The sequence below is a fragment of the Tetrahymena thermophila genome (assembly GCF_000189635.1).
Source record: "Tetrahymena thermophila SB210 genomic scaffold scf_8254636, whole genome shotgun sequence".
Lineage (NCBI taxonomy): Eukaryota > Ciliophora > Oligohymenophorea > Hymenostomatida > Tetrahymenidae > Tetrahymena > Tetrahymena thermophila.
In genome coordinates this window covers 244,847-268,553 of record NW_002476405.1, presented here as the reverse complement: position 1 = coordinate 268,553, position 23,707 = coordinate 244,847, and the positions used below count along the sequence as shown (strand labels likewise).

Here is a 23,707-nt window from a genome sequence, read left to right as displayed (position 1 = left end):
CATTTTTTTAGAAATGTGGTTTTTCTGTTAAACTATAAAGCTATCAAAAAATTACTTGAAATTTTATTGATATTTACAGATTGTTTTTTAAAATATTCACTCACTGTAACAGTTTTTAAATATTATTTTAGAATGAATGTTTGCATAATTATTTAAAATAAAATAGCTTTTTAGACATTAAAATTAACTGCATTTTATTCATCGCTTGTTGCAAAAGTTTTTATTTTTATTTTTTATTTTATTTTCTTAGTAGCTGTATTTTCAATTCCGATTCATTTATTTACCTTAATTACTATGTAAGTTGCTTTTATATGCTGTTTAAGATTATATTTTGAGAGTTATCTTTCTATTAAGGCTTTGTTTATTAAACTATATTTAGCAATTATTCAATTTGTGCTTAATAATTTTAGTTGTATTAGGAATTGTATTTTTCTTCTAGTTTCAGCTCATAATCTCTCTTTAGCTCTGCAATATCTTTTTCTAACTAAATATTTTCATTTAGAATATATTTTATTTAGTTTTTTTTTTAATTTAACTCAGAAACAACTTTTTAGTATTCCTCTTCAAGACCAAACAATAGGCTTTGGCTTTCTTGCTTTTGGTGACTCAAAAGTTGTACCTATTATTTTGATTATCGAAGTTACTCAAGCAATCCTTGCATAATTTTTTTCATCGAATCTTCAAGCTCTTATTGCTTTTTTAGCTATTCATCCTTATACTTTATGATTTCTTGATAGGTGGCTATTTGCTATGATTATTATTTGAGAAATATTTTTATTTCTTGATTTTCCTTTTGAAGATTTTTAATTTCCTCTATCAATTTCTTGGAGTCTTTATTATTAATTTCTTTATTCATTTAATTATTTGACTCACTATCCATTTTATTTTACTATTAAATTAGCTCTTATTGACTGTCTACTTAACATTCAATGTCCTAAATAATAAAAATGTTATCCTTATTCTCCTATTTACTATTTTTCAATAAAGAATTGTGGTTTTCTCCAAAAATATGCTGATAATTATTCTTAGGTGAATCTTAGTTTGAGACTGTTGTGGTCGCATTTGTAGTATTTATGAATCCATTTTATGTTTTTTCATAGTCTTCATCATGATTTAAAGAGAAATTAGATCCTTAAGTAGTAAAGTGATGCTGATAGCTTGAATCTTACCCGTATAAAGTAAATCCTTGTGCTATGTTATTGCTTTAACCTTTATTGTTAAATAATAACTAATTAATCATAAGTAAATAAAATTAATTTATTAACTTTTATTATCTGCATTAACATTTTAATTTGTAATTGAGCTATTAAGAGTAATTATCTTAGTAGGAGACTTGCTTTGAGAGTTCTCGCTAAAACTCCAGTGCTCATTTTCTTACAAAAAAAATTAATTCTCCTTATTCTAAGATTGGGTTTCTTAATTATTTGTACTATGATTATAATTTTTAAGTAAAAAATGAGGAGGCTAAAATTCTTAATTTTATTACTCTAACTTTTAAACACTAGCCTAAATCTTTTATGAGATGCTAAGCTAATCGTTTTTAAGCTTTTGTATTAAAATGGCCAAGTCCTCAATTTACTACTTACTAGTATCTTAAAAATTTTAGAACATTAAATAAGAATTAATTAATCGCAATTTTATAATAATTGAATATTTGTTAGAAAGTAATAGATTCAATGCAGTTGTTAACAAATTAATCAATCAATCAAAAAATAACTAAAATTTTTATTAAATGCTTTACCTTCATTACAAAATTATCATGAAGAAAATTAAAAATAATTACTATTCTTAACAGCTATATCTATCTTTCTTTATATAAATTTAAAAACTAAATTAATTTCATTACTAAATCTAACTTTATAGTCATTTTAGTTGTAAATTAATTCATTTTTTCATTATTAGTAAATTAATTATAAATAAAATCAAAATATTATCAATATATTTGTAAATTCAAAGCAAATAATATTCCATCTTTTTTACAAATGTGGTTTGTTTTCTTGTATAAACTGTTTTTACCTGAAATCAAGTGTCAAAATTTAGAGATTAGTGCATATTTGCGAAAGCGGTTTTTTATCTTTTTCAAGTACATACATGTATTTTTATAAATTTAATTACTTGAATAATTATTAAGTTTACATTTATGCTGTATTTATTCTTATTTAATAGAAATATTTAATTATTAAAAAGCATATCCTAAGAAAATATTAACAAATAATCTTTTAGTAAAAATAACAATAAAATAAATTGTAAAGTTTAAAAAATTATAAAATTGATAATCAAAATTTAATTTTGTGTGATTAATAAAATTAAATTATTATTTTGTTTTATTCATACTTTGATATAGACAAACATCCGCAGTTTTGTATTTTTATTGTATAGATTAATCATAGATACTTATGTTTTAAATAATTAATAAAAATACTTATTCGAAAATACTTTATCTTCAAAATAAAATTCGGATGGTTTAAATCTTTTGATTTGATTCATATTAATTTCGATAAAAAATTAAAATAAAAGTAAATTAAGTGCGCAACTAACTATTTTATTTTGTACTTTTCATAATTGCCTCGAAATTCGAATTTTTACTAAATATATTCCATAAAATGTATGTGTGGATGTAGTTATACTTTCTAATACTTTTTTAAAAATTGTTTTAAAAAGCTTTAAAAAATAATATTGAATATTATTTATTAATTAATTATGGAAATTTAGTAAATTACCTTAGTTGATATATAAATTTATAATAATTGTTTATATGCATAATATCTTAATGATTAGAAAGATATTAAACATCTGATGGCTTATTTTATCTCATTGAGAACGAATATGCTTCTAATGGTTTTTACTTTAAAATAAAAGTAAAATTTACAATTTTTCTTCATTAATACATATTTTAACTATTTTTATTCACTAATATTTAGCATTTTTTTATATAACTATATTTATAATCAATATTAAGTATTATAAAAGTTATACTTTTACCACAAATTTTGAGATGTCTGTTTATGAAAAGGGTTTGTTCGCTTTTTATTTGTTGCAGTAATTTGGTAAAAAAAAAGATAATAACTGTAAACTGATGATAGGAAGAAGGTTTAATAAAATTAACACTATTACCTTCCAATTAAAAAGAAAAGATTTTCACCAAAGATTTTCTGAAAATTAATAATTAAAAAAATCTTTTCAAAAGCTTTTATAAAAAAATAAGTAGGAATAAATTTCATTTAATTGATGTAAAAGCCCTTAATTTTCATTTTTATTTGTTCCTTGCTCATATTGCAAGCAAGTTCTTAGAACTTTGACATAGATATGACCTTTAATCATACTAAGATTCCATATAAGTGGGGTTAGATGAAGAGATATCATCAAATACTAAAAAATGTTACTAAAGATATCCACTACAATGAGACTCAAGAATATGAATTCGACTATGGAGGTTACCGTACTACTTTTAGCATGGAAATACAAGACTATGAAGGTAAATATTTTAACTCTAATAAATTTTATTAACAAACCTATTAAAATCTTCACGTTTCTTATTTTTACATGATTTATTAAATGATTTTAAAAGAGATATTCCATTTTTTTGATTTTGCATTAAACTAGAAAAAAATTATCAAATTTAATTTATACACTTTTAATACAAATAAATAGGAAAAGGACCTAACCCTTGTGAAATAACTCCTCGTTCAGTTGATATTGAATTTGATAGACTTGATGCTTCAATAAACCCTAAAAACATTGAATATTTAGCCATGCACTCATTTAATAATATTTTAGTTACTTTGAATGCAGAGTTTAACTTATAGGTCTTCTACATTAAATCTGAATATGTATTTTATAAGGGTCTCGATATTTACCTTTTGGACTAGATCAAGATAGATCCTTAAACCTTATCACCATACATTCCTGGTAGCTAGAATCTGATCATTTCAAATTCTCACAATGGTAAACTTGTCCACATTTTGCTCCCTTCTACAATGTTGACCTTCGAAATGGTTAGAATTGAAGACATCTAATCATTTAAGATAAAATTATTCAAAAACAGCGATTACAGAGTCAGAAAAGAAATTAGTGCAGCCTAATTTTCTAATGGATATCTTTTTGTTTCAGTTGATGAAGATGGTATTGATGTATATTAAGTTCAAAATGAAATATCAGTAAACTACTACTTTATTAAAAACTTGAATTAAAATTCTCTTAGTTTACCTTACTTTTTGAATGCTGTTGATTTAGCCACAGATCATTCTCATAGACTTTATATCGTTTGTCCTAATAATGGTGTGATTATCTATTTTGTTTATGAAAATGCTTTTGAGAAAAGTGGTATTGTTCATACAATTTCCAATCTTAAAAACTCAACTAAAATTGCCGTTAGAGGAGACCACACTTTAGTTGTTATCGGTGATGAGTAAAATAATAAATAAATCTGTTATTCTGTCAATAAATCATTTCATTTTTAATTAATAAACAGTGTAGAAAGATCTTATGTTACTGAAATTTTCTATGACATAGAGACAAATGACTATTTCATTAATAGGTAGACTAGAAAAATATTTAACTTTTAATATTAGTTTACATGAAAAAATTTTAAAATAAAATAGATATTTTACAAGCACAGAATATACTTGGACTGATGTTCAAATGGGTGAACTTTTCACATTCATCCAAGGAAGAGGATATCACAAAATTTTATATCAAGGTATTAATAAAGAATTGGTGCCTTAAGCAGATAAGCACAGCGACTTTTTAAACGGTATTGCCTTGTAAGAAATTGATTAATACGATGTTAAATAAGTATAATCAGTTTATAAAGGAGCTACTTCATTTATTGCTATCACTGACAATGTAATTTAATTAGATTAAAATATTCAACCCACTTTAATATTTAATTGCGATATTAGTTTTTTATTTCAAATGAAAGTTTAATTAGTGGCTGGAATTAATTTGATAATTTTTTTATAGACCATCTAATTATTAAAGCATATTTCTCAATTTTTTCAATTTTTATTAAAAAGAGCATTTACGGAATTGAATTATAAGAAATTCCTCCCAAGCTTGTCTGTAGAGCAGATTAGAAGAGTCAAATTGGAGAAAGCAACATGAGATTAGTTTTTAACTCAACTGATTGCAATTTAGCAACTTACCATTCACCAATTCTCTACAATGTTTGGTAGATGTGCCAAACTGATTTTAACTTCAAGCTTGTTGTCCATGACATTTGGATTGATGGATAAAATGTATCAGTTGCAGGTTTAATAGCAGTAATAGTTATCTTAATCTTTATCATACTTATTATGGTATTCGCTTATTTATTTAATAAATATAAGCAAAGATTCTCTAAAACAGAATCAGAGCTTTTAGATATCAAATAAAAATATCATGTTTTAGAAACTGCTAGCAGTAAAAATAAAGACACAACTGTTATGCAAGATAAATCAAATTTATAATTTAACAATAATAACTAATTAGATACAAGTGCTTTAAGGTGATTTATGAATCAAATATTATATTTCAAATTAAATAAATCATTTATTTGTATACTTTTTGTTTTCTTTCTATTATGTAAATAGAACTTTTAATTACTTACTAAAATTTTCATTAATCCTCTTACTAATTAAATACTATAAATCTTAAAGTATCTTTTACGTATTCATAAACTCTAATAATAAATATAACTAATTTTTTTCTTGCTTTGACTTTTTTATCTTTAATTTTATTCTCATATAACAAAATATTTTCTAATTTTTTACAAATTTTTTTATCATAAAAATTGATAATAGTTTTTATCCTAAATTTATTTCTAGAAATTTTATTTAAAATTTAATTTATTTTACTAAAGCTGAATTACAATTTTTTAAATGTAAATAAATGTATCTATTTTTTTATATTTTCAGTGGGGTAAAATAATATTTAGATTTTTTAAAAAATTTATTTATCCATTCTAAAATTTTAAATAAAAAAAATTGGACACCCTTCCATGCTACTCTCAAACCCTCTCTAGCCCCTCTTAAAATTCTTTAAAATAATGATTAGAATATAAATATGAGTATCTAATCTTTACTATAATTAGTTCGTGGGCAAAAAATTTTTTAATTTATTGTTTCCTTAACAATCCTGAGTAAACAAAGTTTTTTTTTTTAATTAATTAATTATGTTTTTTGAAGAACTAAATTAATATATAAGAATATAAAAGATTTAATATTTTTGATATTTCTAAAAAAAGAAGTTATATATGTTTTTGATCTTTAAGTAGAATTTATTGAATGAAATAATAAAATTATTGGTAAATATCATTATACAATTTAAATAGTAAGAGTAATAAAAACATTTTTATAAATTTTAGTTTGATAATAATTAATTTAGTTATAAAAATTTATTTATATGTTATATTTTTATTTTTTAAATAGATTATATTATGAAAATGCTTTATTCTTTTAAATTATAATTGATATAAAGTATTTATTTATTTATTAATTTAAAAGCGCTTTTTATATATTTATTTATTTTTTTTTATATTTTTTAAGAAATGTAGTTAATATAATTTATTTACTTATTTATGATTGGTGATTTATGTTGGTTTTTATTTATTTAAAGTCATATAAAATACTTATTATGGTTTATTTGATCATAATTTTTTTATTAAAAGAAGTTAAATATGGTTATTAATTTTATATATTTCGTTTTTATTTATTTTTAGAGAATTCTTAAAATATTTGGTTATTATTTTAATACGTACGAACTTATTTATTTATTTATTTAATTATTTGTTTATTTTTGTTAAATTTTAAGAAAGGATTATAATTGAAAATGTTTGAGTAATTAATATATTACAATTGCTTTTATCATTTTATGAAATTTTTTAGTATTTTTTTATATTTAAAATGGTCATTTCTCAACTATTTACTTGGCTTGGTAGTTTAAATAAATTTATTTTTCCGTTTCCAGACTCCAGCTGGATTGCAGCAAAGTTTAGGGGACTTACATATGCTTGTTTTGGGGGAAAATCAAGTGTATTTGATCTGTCGATAATGGCTTGATCTTTGACATCGTAAAGATAGAAATAGTTTTCAGTAGGGATAACAATTACAATGTTTTGATCTGAGCACAAATTTAAATCTATAATTGGCTTCTCAAAAGAAGGAGTGTGTTTTAAGCTTTCTATTTTGGTTCTTGATGAGATATCTATTTCATAGAAGTAGTTAATAGTTTAACCTTTCTTTTCGTTTGGCTTTGGCATACAAATAAGTTTTTACATAGACGGAGAATAAAAAAACCTGTGAACTTTATAAATGCCGATTGTTAGCATTTCACAGTTCAGGATTATTTCCATTTTACCTTTTCTGCCAAAATGAATAAATATTAATCTGCTTCCATATGATCCCTATACAACACAAGCTAAGACATTATTATTGAACTTATTTAATTTGTGTTAAGAGGTTGTTTTGTAATACATGGATTAAACTGATTGCCTTTCATCTGATTCTTCATTATCAGAACTTTCTGTTTTTGTTCCGCTCGTTGACTGTCTATATTAGTAGTTAGATTTTATGGTGACATTACTCTTGGCTTTCCTGTCATCTTCTTGATAATAGCATGAACTTTACTTAGTTTGGCAGTATTCCAAGTGAGTTATCACATTTTCTGAGCTGGGTATTTTAAACTTTTTAATATATTTATAATTCTATAAGTTATAAAATTTGATATTTCTTCTTTTAGTTGTTGACTTTCCAATGCTAGCTATTTTATTATTAAAAAAATATTTTTTTATTATAATTTTAAATGTAATTGTTATGAATTATTTATTTGTTTTTAATTCAAAATTCTTTAAAATGATTTTTTTATTAGTTCTTCATTAAACTAAATAAAACTAATAAATCAAAATGAATAATTAATTACCTAGTTTGCTGATGTTTAGTCCTCCAACGACAATCATATTGAGATCTGGAAGTATAGCAGCAGAATAAACAATTTTTCTTTCAACTATAATAGTATGGATAAGTTTCATAGATTTGAGGGAATATACTTTTATAGTTTTATCACTACCTCCTGTCATGAATCGATCTCCATCATTCATTGATTTTAAAAAATTTATTGAGGGATCACAGCTTTTTTTATGGTCATCAAAGATGGTTTTTTCTTGAGTAGAGATATTCCAAACAGTAACAAGACCACACTCAGTTGTAGTAATGAAATAAAGAGAATCGTCAGATAGCATGATGTGCTTAACGTTTTTTTATTCTGTGGTTATACTGCCTTCTTTTTTGCTTCTCGGTTACTTCAGTTTGCTCTTTCTAAAGTCTTCATTTTCAAAATAGTTTAAGTCAGAGCTGTCTTTGCCAGGTATGCAACTTTTATGCATAGCAATATGTATAGAAGCATTTTGATTCATATCATAGACAGGGGCAGTTTATCGATATTTTTCATCTCCATCGTTGTTAACACCTATGGTAGAAGGGAAGTCAAATAGGTAGTTTTACTTCCTCATGAATTGGTTTTAGTCCCTGTAGGAATTTTCTTCTTCACCGCCTATTTCATAAATAGTTTGTATTTGGTTTGTTTCTTTGATTTTGTTTGCTTCTGCATTTATGATAGGTGAATTTCTGATAGTACAAGTCTGATAAGGATCATTAGGATTTAAATTTTTTTATTTGTCTTAGACTTAGCGAGGTGTGATTATATTAGAATTTTTTTTCTGATTAGTGGGAGTGTTTAGCTCAGAGAAATTAACTTGGGATGAAGAAGATGTACCAAAGTAAGTTTCACCAGAAAAGCGATTATTTGCATTGCAGTTTTCGTCTTAGTAAAGAGACTGTCGATTACTTGCTTAATTTCTAATTGGAGATTAAGAGCTCTCAACACTTTCAGTGTCGCTTGATAAGAGATTCTGATCATCTGAGCTTTTTCCTACGATTGATTATAAACATAATACGTAAGTAAATTAATTAATAAATAAATAGATAAATAAAGCTAATTAATAAAATAATTAGTCTAAGCGAATTCTCAAAGTAAGCGTTAAATAGACAAATTAAATACATTTTTAAGACTAGTATTCTTATTATTTGAATTCAAAATTTATTTTTTGTGAAATAAAAAAGTTGAATTTAAGCGTTTTAAAATTTCAAAAGTTGTATTTTTGAAAAAGACTTTAAAAAGAGGAGGAAGTGAATAAATTGGTTTCGTTGAAATGCAATTGGCTTTGTCATCAATTTGTGGTTTTCGTAAATTGAGATGAGTTTTGGGGACAAATTTGTTTGTGGAAATGCTTATATTGAATGATCAGAAATTAAATTTACAGGGGTAACAAAGAGAAAAACAAATTAATTTATTAGTTTTTGCTATTTTTAGAGAGATTTGTTAATTTTTAAAAATTTTTTTATTAAAATTGATTTCTCCGCTTACAGTCAAAGAGAAATCAAAATGCTAGCTAGTATAGGCTTTACAAAAATATCTTTTATTAAACTATCATCAAAAAGCAATATATGTTTATTTAAATTTACCAATTTCCTAAAATTCAGTTTTATTATTCAAATATCTCGCTTTTTCGCTGTTTTTCTGTTGGTAAATTAAAATATTTTTCCATACTTTGCTCAACAATTGAAAATTTTTCAAAAGTTAATATTTGAAGATTCTCAAAAAAGAATATTTAAAGGATTCTTCAATCAAAAATTGAAGAGAAAATAAAATAAATAGAATGCAATCAGCTCAAAGTAAATAAAATAGCTTTCATTTAAAATAATAAAAGTTTAATATAATTTTAAAATAAGGATTAGAATGGTTATTTACTTTCTTTTTTCCGCTCAGAAAATTCATCAAAAAAATTTTTAAATAAGACAAAATAAAAGAAATTCAATAAAAATAAATGAAGGGAATTTAAAAATAAATATCAAAGAAAAATTAATATAAATATTGAAGGAAATTTTAATTCAACGTTGAATACTGATGATAAAAGAAATTATTATTTTTTATGCAAGAAGTAAGGTTGATTATTTATTTGTTTATTTGTTTGTTTGTTGCATTTCACTTAAATATGCCACTTAGAATTGAAAATGAGCTTCATGAAAAGATTTTTGTTAGAGTTGATCAATAGATAAAATTGAACAATCAATCAATCAATTCATTGGTTAAACAAAAAACAAAAATAAAAAGTAATTCAAGTGCTTTGGTTTTACGAGAAAATTCAATCTCTACTTAATCAAATATTATTGTGACCAATATTTCAATTAAATAAACAAGCTAGTAATAAAAATATATTAAAAATCCCCCCTCCAAATACAATTAATTTCTATTAAAAACCAAAGTATTTTGCAAATCATAATCTTATTTTTTAATCTGCATTGAGTCTTAACTTTGTTTAAAGCTTTTTTCAAGCAAAATTTTTATAAAGTCCGATTTGATTTGGATTGATTTTTAATCAAATTTAGAAATTAATTAATTGCATTTATTCTTTTACTCCATTTATCTATTGTATGTATTTTATTGTTAATTTTTCATGAAAATAAAAGTTACCTGTTTTTATATAGTTCAGTGTGTTTGATTGAATTGAAGAATATGATGTTGAAACTCCCTTGATCGAAGGAGAGCACTGACTAGTTTAGCTTATAGCTGTACTATATCTGTGCAGTTGCTGTGCAAATGGGTTTTAGGACTACAAACAGTTTCTGATAGTTTTGTTCGACTTTAATTTCTGCTGTCTTTCTTGAATTGCTATATAATTCTTACTAGACTGCTTTCCAACAATAAAATAGATAATTTTAAAGACTCCCAAATCTTGAGTTTAATCTTCCTGCAAAACCCAGACATCAGAGAAAAATTCTTTGAGTGATTTTGAGATTTTACTAAATTAATACAAGACTGTGTTGTTTTCGAATACCATAGACGAATGTTAATCTATTTGATTTTTTACATGCATAGAAATTATATCCTTTTCTTCTTTTGTTATTTTCAAGTTATTTTAGCAGCAAATTTAAATCGGCTCATCACAGCACTAACAGTTACTATCTCTATATGTTATTATTTCTTTAGAAAAGAAGTCTCTTAAATTTTATATTCCTTCACAAGAACCTAAAGGGGTTATATTTGTTCTAGCAGTTGCTCTATTTCTGTCCAATCTAATGTTAATTTTATGTTCTAATCGAAATTCTGCATCTAATCTGTTATTATCATCTTCCTTACCTATCATTTCGTCACTTCCTTTTTGATTTAACTCACTACTTCCTTTGTTTTCTTGTATTCCATGCTATGCTTAATGTCCTTTTGTATTAATTGAGCATTCCATAATCTTTTACACATACAAGCAAGAATAAGTAGGATTATTGTGTGACAAAAAGAAATTGTTGATGACCAGCTCTTACTTGTGGATTTGTTTTTTATCTATTTTAGCCCATATTCTCATTTGTTTACTTCCAGATATGACCTTAAAACACCGCTACTTGTATTTATCATACATGCTTTCCAAGGATGTTGTAGAGCCTGAAGTCATTTTCTAATTGGTCTCTTAAAAATCTTTTTTATCGTTCTAGTTTATCTTTTAAGATATTCCAAAACTTTCCTGTGTTTGAATTTGATTTCCACAATCATCAACAATATTTTAATCAAGTGGTGCAACAATAATAACTATTTTATCTTTATTATTGTGTTACAACTTAATAATTCCATTTCCATCAAAATTTTCTAGCTAATTGAAGCTTCCTTCAGCTTAGTCTAAAAATTGTTAACTTTAGTCCTATTAAGATATTCTATTTATATTTGACTAAAATTATTGTAAATTTGAATTGATTTCTAAATCTTTTATCCCCTCATTATTCCAACAGAGCATAAAATCGACACTTCTTCCGGCAAATATTTCAATTGAATTAGAAGTAGGAAAGTATTCGTAGCTTCCTTCATTCTAATTATTTTATTCAGCTTCCTCTATTTATTCGCAAGAATTCCTACGACTTGAGTCCTAATTTTCTTACTCAAGACAATTAATTCTCAAAAGATATTAAAAATGAGTAGGACATAAAAACTTTATCAAAGCAGATTTATCCTAATTTGAATTCTAAATGGAAAAATGATGTTCTTCTGTTACTGAATTAAAGTCAAAACTTCTTTCACTTATATCTACTAACTGCTTTCGCTCAGACGTCCCTTTATCCAACACAATCGAATACATAATTTATCAATAAATCGATCCAAGGTACGAAATTTCCCAATTATTTAACTTTAAATTCTATCCAAATATGTAAAATAAAAATCTCCTAGCAACTAAATCCTGATTTTCAACTTTAAAAAAATCTCTTGCTTAAACTGAGCGAAAAGCTTATTAAAATGCTCTAAAAAACTAGCTATAAAAGCCTTTTTTTAATGTATGTTTCTCTATTTGTTTGTTTGTTGTTTATTTATAAGTTTGCTTGATTAAGAATTAAGCAAGTATTTATTTGTATATATATATATATTTCTTTGTTATTTTACTTGATGTATGATTTATATCAAACTTATATGCAGGTCATTTCTTTTGACGATTAATAATTAATTAAAACAATAGCAACAATGAAAAAATATAAAGCTAGCTGCAATCTATCTAACTATCAAACTATCTAAATAGTTATCAATATTTCTGCATGTATTTTTTATCTAGTTACCTTATTAAATACATGACAAATTTATTATGGTTATTAATACTTCTAAATTAGATCTTACAATAAATCCTATCAAAACATATATAGATAGATAGATATATATTATTAATCTTACTTAGATATCAATTTAATTAACTAATTTGATTTTTTAACTTATTCTTTGATGAAGGATAGATATATAAAAAAGCATAATTAAATGCATGCATTTTTATACATATTTTCTCTATTCCTTATTAAACTAGAAAGCAATTTATTTAATCTTCTAACTTTTTCTTTTTTTTTGTGCAAGCATTAAAAAAGATCAAAAATTAAAAAGTTGTAATTTTGAATGCAAAATTTATTCCCATGACATTCGTCAAAATTAGTTTCTTAAATGTGGTTGTTTCTTAATTAAAAATAATAAATATTAACCTTTCCGACAAAAAAATCTAAATCTTATTTTGCAATCATCCAAACAAAGTAATTAGCTCGTATTTTTAAATTAAGCCTTAAAACTAAAAAATAAACAAATAACTATTCAAAACCATTTAAATTGCACTTTTTCAACTTTCAATTTGCTAAATTTCTATTCTTTGTAGCAATTCTCTGTCTACACCTTTGCTAAATTAAACCTTCTCTCTTTTTTATTTATTTATTTACTCATTCCAATCCCTAAAATATTTTAGCTTTACTTAGCGCTTTAAATGAAAAATTATAGAATATAATTTCAATTTTATCCATCAACTCTTTATTAAATTCCATATTTCATTTTTTTTAAAACTAAAAGAGTTAACACTATTATATATTCTTTTATTTATTTTAATATATTTTAAGGAATTTAGCTAAAAAATAAAAAAATAAAAAGAAGAGTCATTACATACAAATAAGTGTAAGGATAAATTAATTTTAGAAATATTTTTTCAAATTGCGCTATTGAGCTGATAATATAATAGTTAATATTAAATCTGTTGTGTTGATAATAATTCTTTTTATATCTTGAATGAATCACTAAATATAAAACAAAAGCTGTTTATTTATATATAATAGAATGAATCAATAAATGTAAATATTATGTCGTCAATCAAAATTGATTAAACCTATTATTTTATCCATTAAAGAGGAATAAATTATTAAACTAAGACAAATATAAATATAATATTATTTCTATATAAAAAAGTGTAATTAAAAGTTAATTTATAACTCTTAAATTTATGTAAATACGTAATGTAAACTTGCATGATCATAAATTTAATTAAATTACTATTATTAATTTCCTAAATTCATTATATTACATTTATTTATTTTAAAACACTATAACTTCTAATCAAATAAATATAGCTGGATTATTTAGCGCAGATAGAATTCTTCCTAAATTGTTATAATTAAATTATAAAAAAGCTCCTTTGTTTGGTTATACGAGTATATTTTTAATATCAAAAATATTACTTTTGTTCATTTAACCTTACTTTTTCTTTCAATTAAAAAAAGAAAGATAGAAACAAACAAACAAATCAACGAAATTAATAATTTAAAATCTGTAGATTTTTGTAAAAAATGTAAATCAACAACAAAAAGAGATTAATGAATGCTATAATAAAAATAACAAGCTAATAAATAAATATCTTTATTAAATTGCTCAAATTAATCATTTTATGAAATAAAAACTTCTTTGAAAATATTAATAAATTTTATTTATTTTAATTTAGATGCTAATAAATTTGCTAATTAAATATAAGTATGATATTTGATGATGAAGTAAATATTTATAAAAAGTAAAGTTTAAATATCTAGAATTTTTTTATGACTCAAAAATAAGATTGAAGGAAAATTTAAGAGTTTATTTATATCCATTCAGCTATAAAAAATTAGGTGATAGTAATTATTTTTGAGAAATAAATAAATTGATCATTTAATACTTTGATAATCTTAAAGGTAGCTTTTAATTAAAAAGAACAAATTATCAAAATCTTCTAAATTTTGTAGACTTAGTTGGTAATATGAATTAATATTACTTATTTGCATTATTCTCTTTTAAACAAATTTACAGACTAAAAATGAAATAAATAAATTTATAGTAAAGTAATTATCCTCCACTTAGTTTATTTATAGTGAGTTAGTAATTATGTTTAAAGTTTTTTCTAATTGTTTACAAATATATATGTATTATATTTAAACCAATCAAAATATTTATCTTATTTTTTATATATTTGTAACCTTTATTGATTTACGTGATTTTTGCTTGTAAACTTCTCTTAAATATTAAGTAAAATTTGCTTTTATATAATTAAATATATACAAATTCGTACTTGAAAGTAGGTTATAATATAAAACAAGTGCAAGATGAGTATCATGCTTTATTATTTTACATTTTTTTTAGAGAACTAATAATATTCATTTAAATTATTCTGAAAGATAAAAATATTATTTAAATATATTTCATTCTTTGGTTGTTAATTTTAAATATAAAAAAATATTTTATTAAAGTAATAATAATTTTGAATTCAAACTAATAATGAATGAATATATTTCATTCATATTTATCAGTATTTGTAATCTTTATTCATTTGTATGATTATTTGCTAACTAGATTCTAAAGTATTGAAATAAAACATTATAATAAATATATAAAAAGAAAGTAAGTAATTTATGATATATTTCAAATTTTAATCAAAAGCATTGAAAATATTGTAAGCTCTGACCAATGCTTATTTAGAATTTATCTTTGATAAAATTGTTAGACTAATAATTATTTAAATTTACCTCTATTAATTAATTAATAATTGCATTTCGTTTACTTAAGCTTTTAAATTTCATTTTAAATATTAGATTGCAAAACTTTAATTAAGCACATTTAAAGTAAGTAATTAAAATATTTATCATTTTTTCTTTTTCCTACTTTTTTAATTTTTATGATATTTTTTTCATCATTTTTTGATGGATCAATCCAAACTTTAGAAATAAATGTTTATTAAAAACAAAAATTAAGATAAAATTTATAAAATAAACAAATTAAGATTTTTTATTCCAAAAATATTATTACCAAACAATATTTATTTTAAAAAACATTTGAAATAATAAATCAAATTATCAAATGTGATAAAATAATTCGCATTTCATATGATAAAAAATATATTTCTAAAAATTCTTTTAAAAATTATTTTATTTTTACTTATTCTATTTCAATAAATATTTTTCCAATTTTATTTTGTTTAAAATATAATTTGATACTATGAAATGTAATAAAATAAATAAATAAAGCTAACTCTACGTGTTGTGTGAATCAAATAAGATAAAATCAAGTAAAGTATTTGAGTAAATTTTAAAGAGAAATGAATGAATAAATAATTGAATATTTTTTGAAAAGAATTATTTACAAGTAGAGAATAAATAATATAAAAAAATTATTTTTCATGCTTTTACTGAAGCATGTCCAGTTTCTTTGATATGAGCAAATAACTTTGTTTTAGATTAGAAACGCTATGTACAAGTATTGCATTTAAATTAACCAAGCTCTTTTTCTTTTTCTTCTTTTTCTTTTTTCTTTTCTCTTTTTTACTTGGCCTTGTTGAGTTCTGCTTGCTATGCAGCTTCTGCTTCCTCTTCCTTTTCAGTTTTTTTCTAGGATTTAATTACTTTGTTGTAAGTTTTATCATCTAGTTTTTCCATTTGTTTTTGCTTTTAAACTTTATCAAAGTTGTCCTTTTCTTCTTGCAATCTCTTACTTCTTTTTCCTTTACCCTTTCTTTTATTTCCTTCATCATCACTATCATCATCATTTTTTTTCTTTATGTTCATTGCAAATCTAGCTAATTCATCATCACTGTCATCTGATTCCTCTTCAGACTCCTCCTCTTCACTTGAGCTTTCTTATTGTTTTTTTGATTTAGTTTATTACTGAGACTTCTTTTTGAGTTCTTCTTATTACTATTTTATCTTTAACTCCTTCTCTTCTTGCTTTTTCTTCATCATAGCCTCATGGTTGTGCTTACTTTCTTACTTTTTAGTCGTAAATTTAGCACTTTACCATCCATCATCTTCTTCTTCTTTTTCATCATTTTGTTTTTTTTAGTTTAATTTCTAACTATTTTTGCCTTTGAAATCAGTTTCATCATCACTACTCTCTTCTTAATCTTCATCACTATTGGAATTAGTTTCAGTGTTTTATTTATTTTAACTCTTAGAGCTAACTTTCTTGCACTTATTTCCATCTGAATCGTATGAGTAATCTAATTCATTTTCATCTTAATTTTTTTTAATATCTGACTACTTCTTTGAAACAAATAGAGACATTTCAAATTCAGCTTATTCTTTTTTATCATCATCTTCACTTTCTTGCTTTCCTTTTTGTTCTTGCTTTTTACCTTTTTTAGCCTTTGTTTATTCAGGTTAATTTTAAGTTTTTTATTTTGCAGCAGCTTCTTTAAGTAATTTTTTATCTTCCTCTTTTTCTTCAGCATGTTTACCTTTCTTAGCTTTTGATGAAGCCTTAGTAATTTCTTCTTATTTAGCAGCTTTTTCTTCTTTGGCTTACTTTTCTTTCTTCTTTGCATGTTATTTATTAGATTAATAAATTTCTTCCTCTTCACTTTCATCATCATAAGTTGCAACTGCTTACTTTTTAGCAGGCTCTTCCTCCTTTTAATTTCCTTTAGTTTTCTTTTTATTATTTTTTTTGTCCTCAACTTCTTCTTGCTTCTTTTGTTGAACTTCTTATTCATCTTCTTCAGATTCAGCTTTTTGTTTGCCTTTGCCTGCTTTTTTACCCTTTGGTTTCAACTCAATTTCTTCTTCATCATCTGATTCAGCTTTTTGTTTGCCTTTAACGGCCTTTTTACTTTTATTCTTCAAATCAATTTCATCTTCAACTTATTCTTCTACTTTCTTCTATTTACCTTTAATATTGGTATCAGCTTCATTAGCTTTACCTTTATCTTTCTTTTTTTTATCTTCTTTCTTAGCTTCTAACTCATCAGACAATACTTCTTCAGCTGCTTCTGCTTGTTCTTCATCAGATGAATTGTTATCTAAATTTTTATTGCTGACATTTTGCTATGATTTTTATTTCTTTTTGTTCTTTTTCTTCTTTGATATTGAAGGAACTTCAACATTCTTATTTAAAGATTGCTTTGCTTAGTCAATTTATTATTAGAACTAGTCTCTTTCATGCTAAGTACCAACTTCATCAAGCAATTCTTTCATTTTCTTTTTATGGCCATTAGAATTATTATGATTTAAAAGCTAAGCTTCACTCTTGAACCCCTTATTACATATTTCACAATAAAACTCTTCAATGTATTGTTCTTCCTCAGGTAAAACATTGTCATCTTCTCCCTCTTACTTTTATCTTTCAGCATCCAACTCAGCCCATCTTCTTTCTTCCTCTTCTCTAGCTCTAATTTTTTATTCCTCCTTTCTCTTCTTTTCTTCTTCTTTCTTTAACTTAAGTTCTTCTTTCTTCTTTTCATCATCTTTTCTTTGTTAATCCAAAATATCTTTCCATCTAGGATCTCTTCTCTTGCAAAACTCAACTAACTCCTTGATTGTTTTTGCATATTGCTTTTTTTAATTCTATCTCTCTTTTTTATTTTCTTTTTCCATTTGTCTCTTTACCCATCTATTGGGAGCCTCATTTATGTTATAAGTATCGCACCAACTGAAAGATTTATAAGTAGTGAAAGCTGCCCAATGCTTATAAAATGCAGAAACTTACTCTAAAGGTGATTTAGTATTGCCAAAATCTATTTTTTCAAAAAATCATAAATAAATTCTAAAATCAATTTTTTTTATCACACATATCAATAAATAAATTAATTCTTTTTATCACTCATTCTAAGCAATATTTAAATGATTTATTTCATAATCAAACTATTAATTAATCAAACATTTTCTTTCTACATAATTTTATATTGAATTGTTTCTAAATTTTAGTTTCAAGCTTTATTCTTTCCTTGAAAAAATAATATTTTTTAAAGCCATTTTAAGCTTTTGGAAAATATCCCTATTTGCTTTTTTTGAATCATAAAAGATTCCTCTTTTAAAGTAATATCTTGAATTTTTAACCTTAATTTTATATAAAACATTTTAAAAGATAATTAATTACCTGGAGGAGCAACATATTCTTCTACTTTTTCCTCTTCATCATTGAAATCCTACTAGAAACGATAAGCAGTATATTCTTCATTTTTTATTTTATCAAAAACTTCAGTATAAACTTAGTAAAAATTATTTTCTTGTGATTCATCAAAACCTTTGTAACATGAATGACTAAAATATGGCCAAATGTTAAAACCATATGTTGCTTATTCCATTTCCTCTTTACTCATGTCATCTCCCCCTGTACCTTTCAAAATTTATTCTCTGTGTGAATCATACCAGGCTCTTTCATTTGGATCACTCAACACTTCATAAGCTTCTATAAGATCTATTTATTTACAATTATAATCATTTTCTAAAAGCAAATAACCATTTAATATTTACTTTAAAAGATTTCCTTTGTATCTGTTTCTCTATTCTTATCTGGGTGATACTTTAAAGCCATTTTTTTATATGCCTAATTAAAAATAATCCTTTTAGATTTTGTTTTCTCATTGCATTAATAAACAAATTTTCTAGCTAACTCAGCCTTTAAAATAAATGAGCTGCTTAAATTTTTTTATTTACCTTTTTAATTTCTTCATCTGTTGCCTTCCTGTCAACACCTAGAAGCTCATAATAGCAAGTCTTCATTTTTCAAAATTTAAACTTTCCTTTGTTTATAAATATCTTTTGCTTTTTCTACTTAAGCTATAAAAAGAGCTAAACCTTCTCTCTAAAAATCAAATTAATTAATTAAATATTATAAAGTCTAATAAATTTAATAACACAAACATTCTTTGTCTATATGTCTCTCTATTTTGTCTTAAAAAGAATTTATCTTTGTTAAAAATTAAAATGTTGCTTGCTTGCTTTAAATGTGTTAATTCATCTTAAAGAAGAATTATTATAAAATTGGCTAAGCATCTATCAACGAACAATTAGACTTATTAACTTAACTTGAAAATTTTACTTAATTTCTTAAATTCTAAGTAGAAATTGTTTATTTTTATCTAAAATGAATGAACAAATAGTAAAAATGATAATTCTGTTAAATTATAATTTTGGTAAAAATACAATTTTTTAAATTTAATTAATCCCGATATATAATTATTGATCTCAAAATAAATTAAAATCTAAAATATTTTTTGAAAATAATACAGTTTTTACTAAAGATCTAACTAAATAACCTTAATTTTAATGTTCAAAAAATAAAAAAATTAAATTAAACCAAAAACATTTTGTAAAATTGAATTCTTAATTTAATATTGTAAGAAATCAAGGTGGATAAAAAATAATTATCAAACTCAAAACTATTAATTAAATATTTGTTTAAATGAATGAATGCACACAGGATAAACAAATAAATAATTATGTAAATTTAATTAATTTTTAATTTAAAAATTTAATTTAAAATAAATATATTTTTGTATACTTTATTTAATAGGAAAATGAGTTAATAAATAAATAATGTTATAATTAATTAAATACTTTAATTGATTATTGATTGATTGATAGATTGGTTGATTTTTTGATGATTTTATTTTTTAATAAGTGGAATAGGTGAGTGTTTTATTAGTTTTTTATTCAAAAGTATTTTATGGTTTAATCGTCCTTACTTTAAAAGATATGCTGTACTAAAAATTATGCATAAACAGGTCTATGATCAGACCCCATGATGTTAGTATTACTGTCGTAGCTTATTTAAAACATAGTATTTTATTTATACGATTTGTAAAGAATTCTGTCAGTCCAGGCTGGTTATCTTTTTTTTTTGCCTGTGTAAAATCTGTTATAAGTGAGATCCAATTTGTAAGTAGGAGGGAAGGTGATCATCCCTTCTTTGAAATCAGAAGCTATTAGTTCGATTTCTTGAATGAGCTAATCGTGTAAAAGCAGTTATATATAATTATGTTCATGAATATCTTTATTTCCAATATCTATATTAATTCTATAATTCATATCTCCAATAAAAAAAACATAATCAAATCTATTTGACACTCGATCTTGGCTACTTCTTTCCATATTCGAAATTTGCTTGCCTAAATTTAAATAATTTTCTACAGATAAGAAATCTTTGTTTCTTCGTTCTTTATTTTCTTTTCCAGAAGAAAGATGCAAATTAACAAATAAATAACTTCTTTTTCCAATATCAAAACTTATTCCTAGTCCCCCTTTATTTCCTAAGTAATTCGCTATTCCTGTAGCTCTTTTATCGCTTTAAATATTCTTTATGTATGGTCTAAGTATTTTGTGACTTAAGACGATCAAATGCAAAGCATTCATTTTTAAAGAGTGTACTTTAACATAACTATTTGACATATTATCTAAAATTGCTTGTTCCCATTTGCTTTTAGAAGAATTAAAAAATGAAGCAGCAATCGATCTCTCACATTCTTAAGTACCTATTACAACTAAATGGTGACTTGCCTAATTCAAAAAAGCTAAAATTTCAGCTAAATTGTCTGTTGGACAGCTCCCATGCAAATTCCCTATCTCAAAAATAAAATTGATAAGAATATAATTGTTCTATCAAACTATAAAATTTGTTGATTAAAAAATTTGCTTAAGTAGCTTTATAATAGCAAAAATCATATTTAAATTATTTTGTTAAAATTAATTGATTTATTTTTTATCATTTTTTATTTAGTTTGCTTTAATTTTGATTAAATATATCTATTCTATTTTTGTATTTTTGAGTTTTTTTGGTATTTATTTATACTTGATTTACTCTTTTATGCTTTTATTTGATCTTTTATAATAGTCTAATGTTTTTAATTTTTATAACTTGCCATGATTATATTAAAAATATATTTCATAATATATCTAAACAAATTTTATAGATGATTAAATAGTTTAAAGGAGATAAAATAACTTAGTCATATTTTAGATTTATTAAAATTTTTAAATATCATCCAGCTTTTCTATTAAATTTTTTACTGGCTATATCATGAATTATTAAAGTAGCTATTATTATTAGCACAAAATTATCTTTTTCGTTTCAGAATGAATTCTATATCAGTAATTTGGCTACAATTACTTTATATTTTTTACATGTAAGTTGAATCAAATTGAAACCAGATTTAAAAGAAAAAATATATGTTTATTTGGCCAATAAAGAAATAGATTAATCAATTCATGTCAATCAAGCTTTTGGTGATTGTAAAGTTAATTTTTTTTATTGGTATTTGATTTGATTTGTATTAGTGCAGATGCATTAATTTTTTAGGTGTTGAAATTCTCTTTGTTTTATAAATTTTTAATTAAATAAATAATTGCTGAGATATTTCTGAGTACTTTCTTAACTCTTTATTAAAATTTCATTTTATGAGTTTTATTGGAAAATTGAATTTAAAATTTATATGAAGTTGTTACATGTTAATGTTGCAATTCTTAGGTATTTAGTTTGAGATGGATGAGGTAAAGACTAGTTTTTCCATTAGAGAGCTGATTCTCTTCCATAACTAAATTTCTTTCTATATTCATTTTCTTTGATCTAAACTCCATTATTTTATTACTCATCTTTGACTAAATCTTATAAAATTTGGCGTATTATTTAGAAATTCATTTAAGGATGCTGCTCATCGATAATGCTATTGCTTTTTTTTAGGCTATTATTAGAAGAATTATCAGATTTATTATTTATTTTGTTTTGTTCTTTATTATTTTTTGCATAGAATTCAATTGAATGCTAGAACGCTTCATCAGTAATCTACTTTTCATCTTCTACTTTATCAGTTAGATAGTTGCATGAATAGCTGTGAAAAATAGGATCTATGTTCGTAGGTAAATTGGGTCTTTCCGTTCCTAACTAACTTTCATCCTTTAGCTCTTTATACTAAAATGATCCAAAATTCTATTAAATTTCTTGCGTTATCTTTTTGTTAATTCGATCATTTATGATATCATTATTTTCATATTCTTGATTGCCTTAAACTCCATTGTAGTTGGAAAATTCTGACTTAGATCTAGTTTCCATCCAAATCAACTGCCTCTTTTCAATCTCTCTAAATGCTAATCGGTATAATTTTTATAACCTATTGGTGTTAGAATATCGTTTCCTAGTTTTTGTTAAATTATAGTCTTTGCTTGAATAAACAAAATCAAAGTTTTTTGATGATAAAAATTAAATTTCAAGTGATATTGGATAATAAATAAATACATTTAGTATATAAACAACCAAGCAAAGACTAATAATATATTTATTTATTTGATAATTAATTAATTGATTCATTCATTCATGCATAAATATTGCAAAATGAAAAATAAAAATAAAGCAAAAATATTAAAGTTTAATTATGTTCTTTTATGCATTTATTAGATTACAGTCAGTGATAATTTTTTGTTCATTAGTGTTTCCGTAACTTTGAAATAATAAAATAAATTAGGAAATAATTTATACCTTTTTGATTTTTTTCTGATCATGTTTATAATCCAAAATCATATTTTTCAAAGCTAAATTTTAAAGCATCTTTACTAATTAAAATTTTACTATAAACACTTCTTTAATCGTTTTATTTGCTAATTCAAATTTTCTTTCTTCCAAAATAAAATTAGTAGGAATATTTTAAAAGATGAAAGTAAATTTAATCAATTTATGAAAATTCAAAATAGTATTATGCTTAATAATTAAGAAATGAGGTAATTAACTAAGTATTATTTCATTAATTGTTAATTTTTCTATTTCTAAATTAATTTTTGACAAATAATTAATAATTTACCATCGTTTCCAATAATAAATTTTAATTTGATAAAAATAAATTATTAAATTCAAAACTAAATACTTCAGCATTCAAATGAAAAAGAAAAAAAGGTTAGACAACAAACAATTCTAAAATATTAAAAATGCTAGAAAAATAAAAATATTTTTAGATAATAAATAAATAGATTATTGAATTTAAAATGCTAATCTAATTTTTTTAACTGATTTTTGTGATTTCTGTTTAGCTCATCAAAATCTTAGTATTTTTTAATTTGAATTTATTTAGATTATAAAATACCTATTTATTATACTTTTAAATACTTAAAAAAATACT

The 23,707-nt window shown here is 23.3% G+C and overlaps 5 protein-coding genes across 5 annotated transcripts; 1 reads left to right on the top strand and 4 right to left on the bottom strand. All coding sequences in view use genetic code 6, as the record gives it.

Moving 5' to 3' along the window:
* Positions 1 to 100: 100 nt before the first annotated feature.
* Positions 101 to 1,683, bottom strand: TTHERM_00490700 (hypothetical protein; the record flags this gene model as incomplete). Its single annotated transcript, XM_001016847.2, has 2 exons — positions 1,266 to 1,683; positions 101 to 1,209 (listed from the first exon to the last, which is right to left on the bottom strand). The coding sequence occupies exons 1-2, from the start codon at positions 1,609 to 1,611 to the stop codon at positions 101 to 103; spliced, it is 1,455 nt and encodes a 484-aa protein (XP_001016847.2). The 5' UTR covers positions 1,612 to 1,683.
* A 1,545-nt stretch (positions 1,684 to 3,228) lies between these two features.
* Positions 3,229 to 5,489, top strand: TTHERM_00490690 (transmembrane protein, putative; the record flags this gene model as incomplete). The annotated part of the gene is made up of 5 exons (XM_001016846.3): positions 3,229 to 3,475; positions 3,652 to 4,408; positions 4,472 to 4,537; positions 4,602 to 4,845; positions 5,016 to 5,489. The coding sequence occupies 5 exons, from the start codon at positions 3,229 to 3,231 to the stop codon at positions 5,487 to 5,489; spliced, it is 1,788 nt and encodes a 595-aa protein (XP_001016846.3).
* Positions 5,490 to 6,892: 1,403 nt separating this feature from the next.
* On the bottom strand, positions 6,893 to 12,154 carry TTHERM_00490680 (hypothetical protein; the record flags this gene model as incomplete). Its single annotated transcript, XM_001016845.1, has 3 exons — positions 6,893 to 7,737; positions 7,897 to 8,904; positions 10,507 to 12,154. The coding sequence occupies 3 exons, from the start codon at positions 12,152 to 12,154 to the stop codon at positions 6,893 to 6,895; spliced, it is 3,501 nt and encodes a 1,166-aa protein (XP_001016845.1).
* A 3,853-nt stretch (positions 12,155 to 16,007) lies between these two features.
* Positions 16,008 to 19,325, bottom strand: TTHERM_00490670 (DnaJ domain protein; the record flags this gene model as incomplete). The annotated part of the gene is made up of 4 exons (XM_001016844.1): positions 16,008 to 18,337; positions 18,700 to 19,020; positions 19,077 to 19,149; positions 19,260 to 19,325. 4 exons carry the CDS (start codon positions 19,323 to 19,325, stop codon positions 16,008 to 16,010), a joined length of 2,790 nt encoding a protein of 929 aa, XP_001016844.1.
* Positions 19,326 to 20,258: 933 nt separating this feature from the next.
* Positions 20,259 to 22,650, bottom strand: TTHERM_000490669 (endonuclease/exonuclease/phosphatase family protein; the record flags this gene model as incomplete). Its single annotated transcript, XM_012797804.1, has 2 exons — positions 20,259 to 21,163; positions 22,047 to 22,650. The coding sequence occupies 2 exons, from the start codon at positions 22,648 to 22,650 to the stop codon at positions 20,259 to 20,261; spliced, it is 1,509 nt and encodes a 502-aa protein (XP_012653258.1).
* Between the last annotated feature and the right edge of the window lie 1,057 nt (positions 22,651 to 23,707).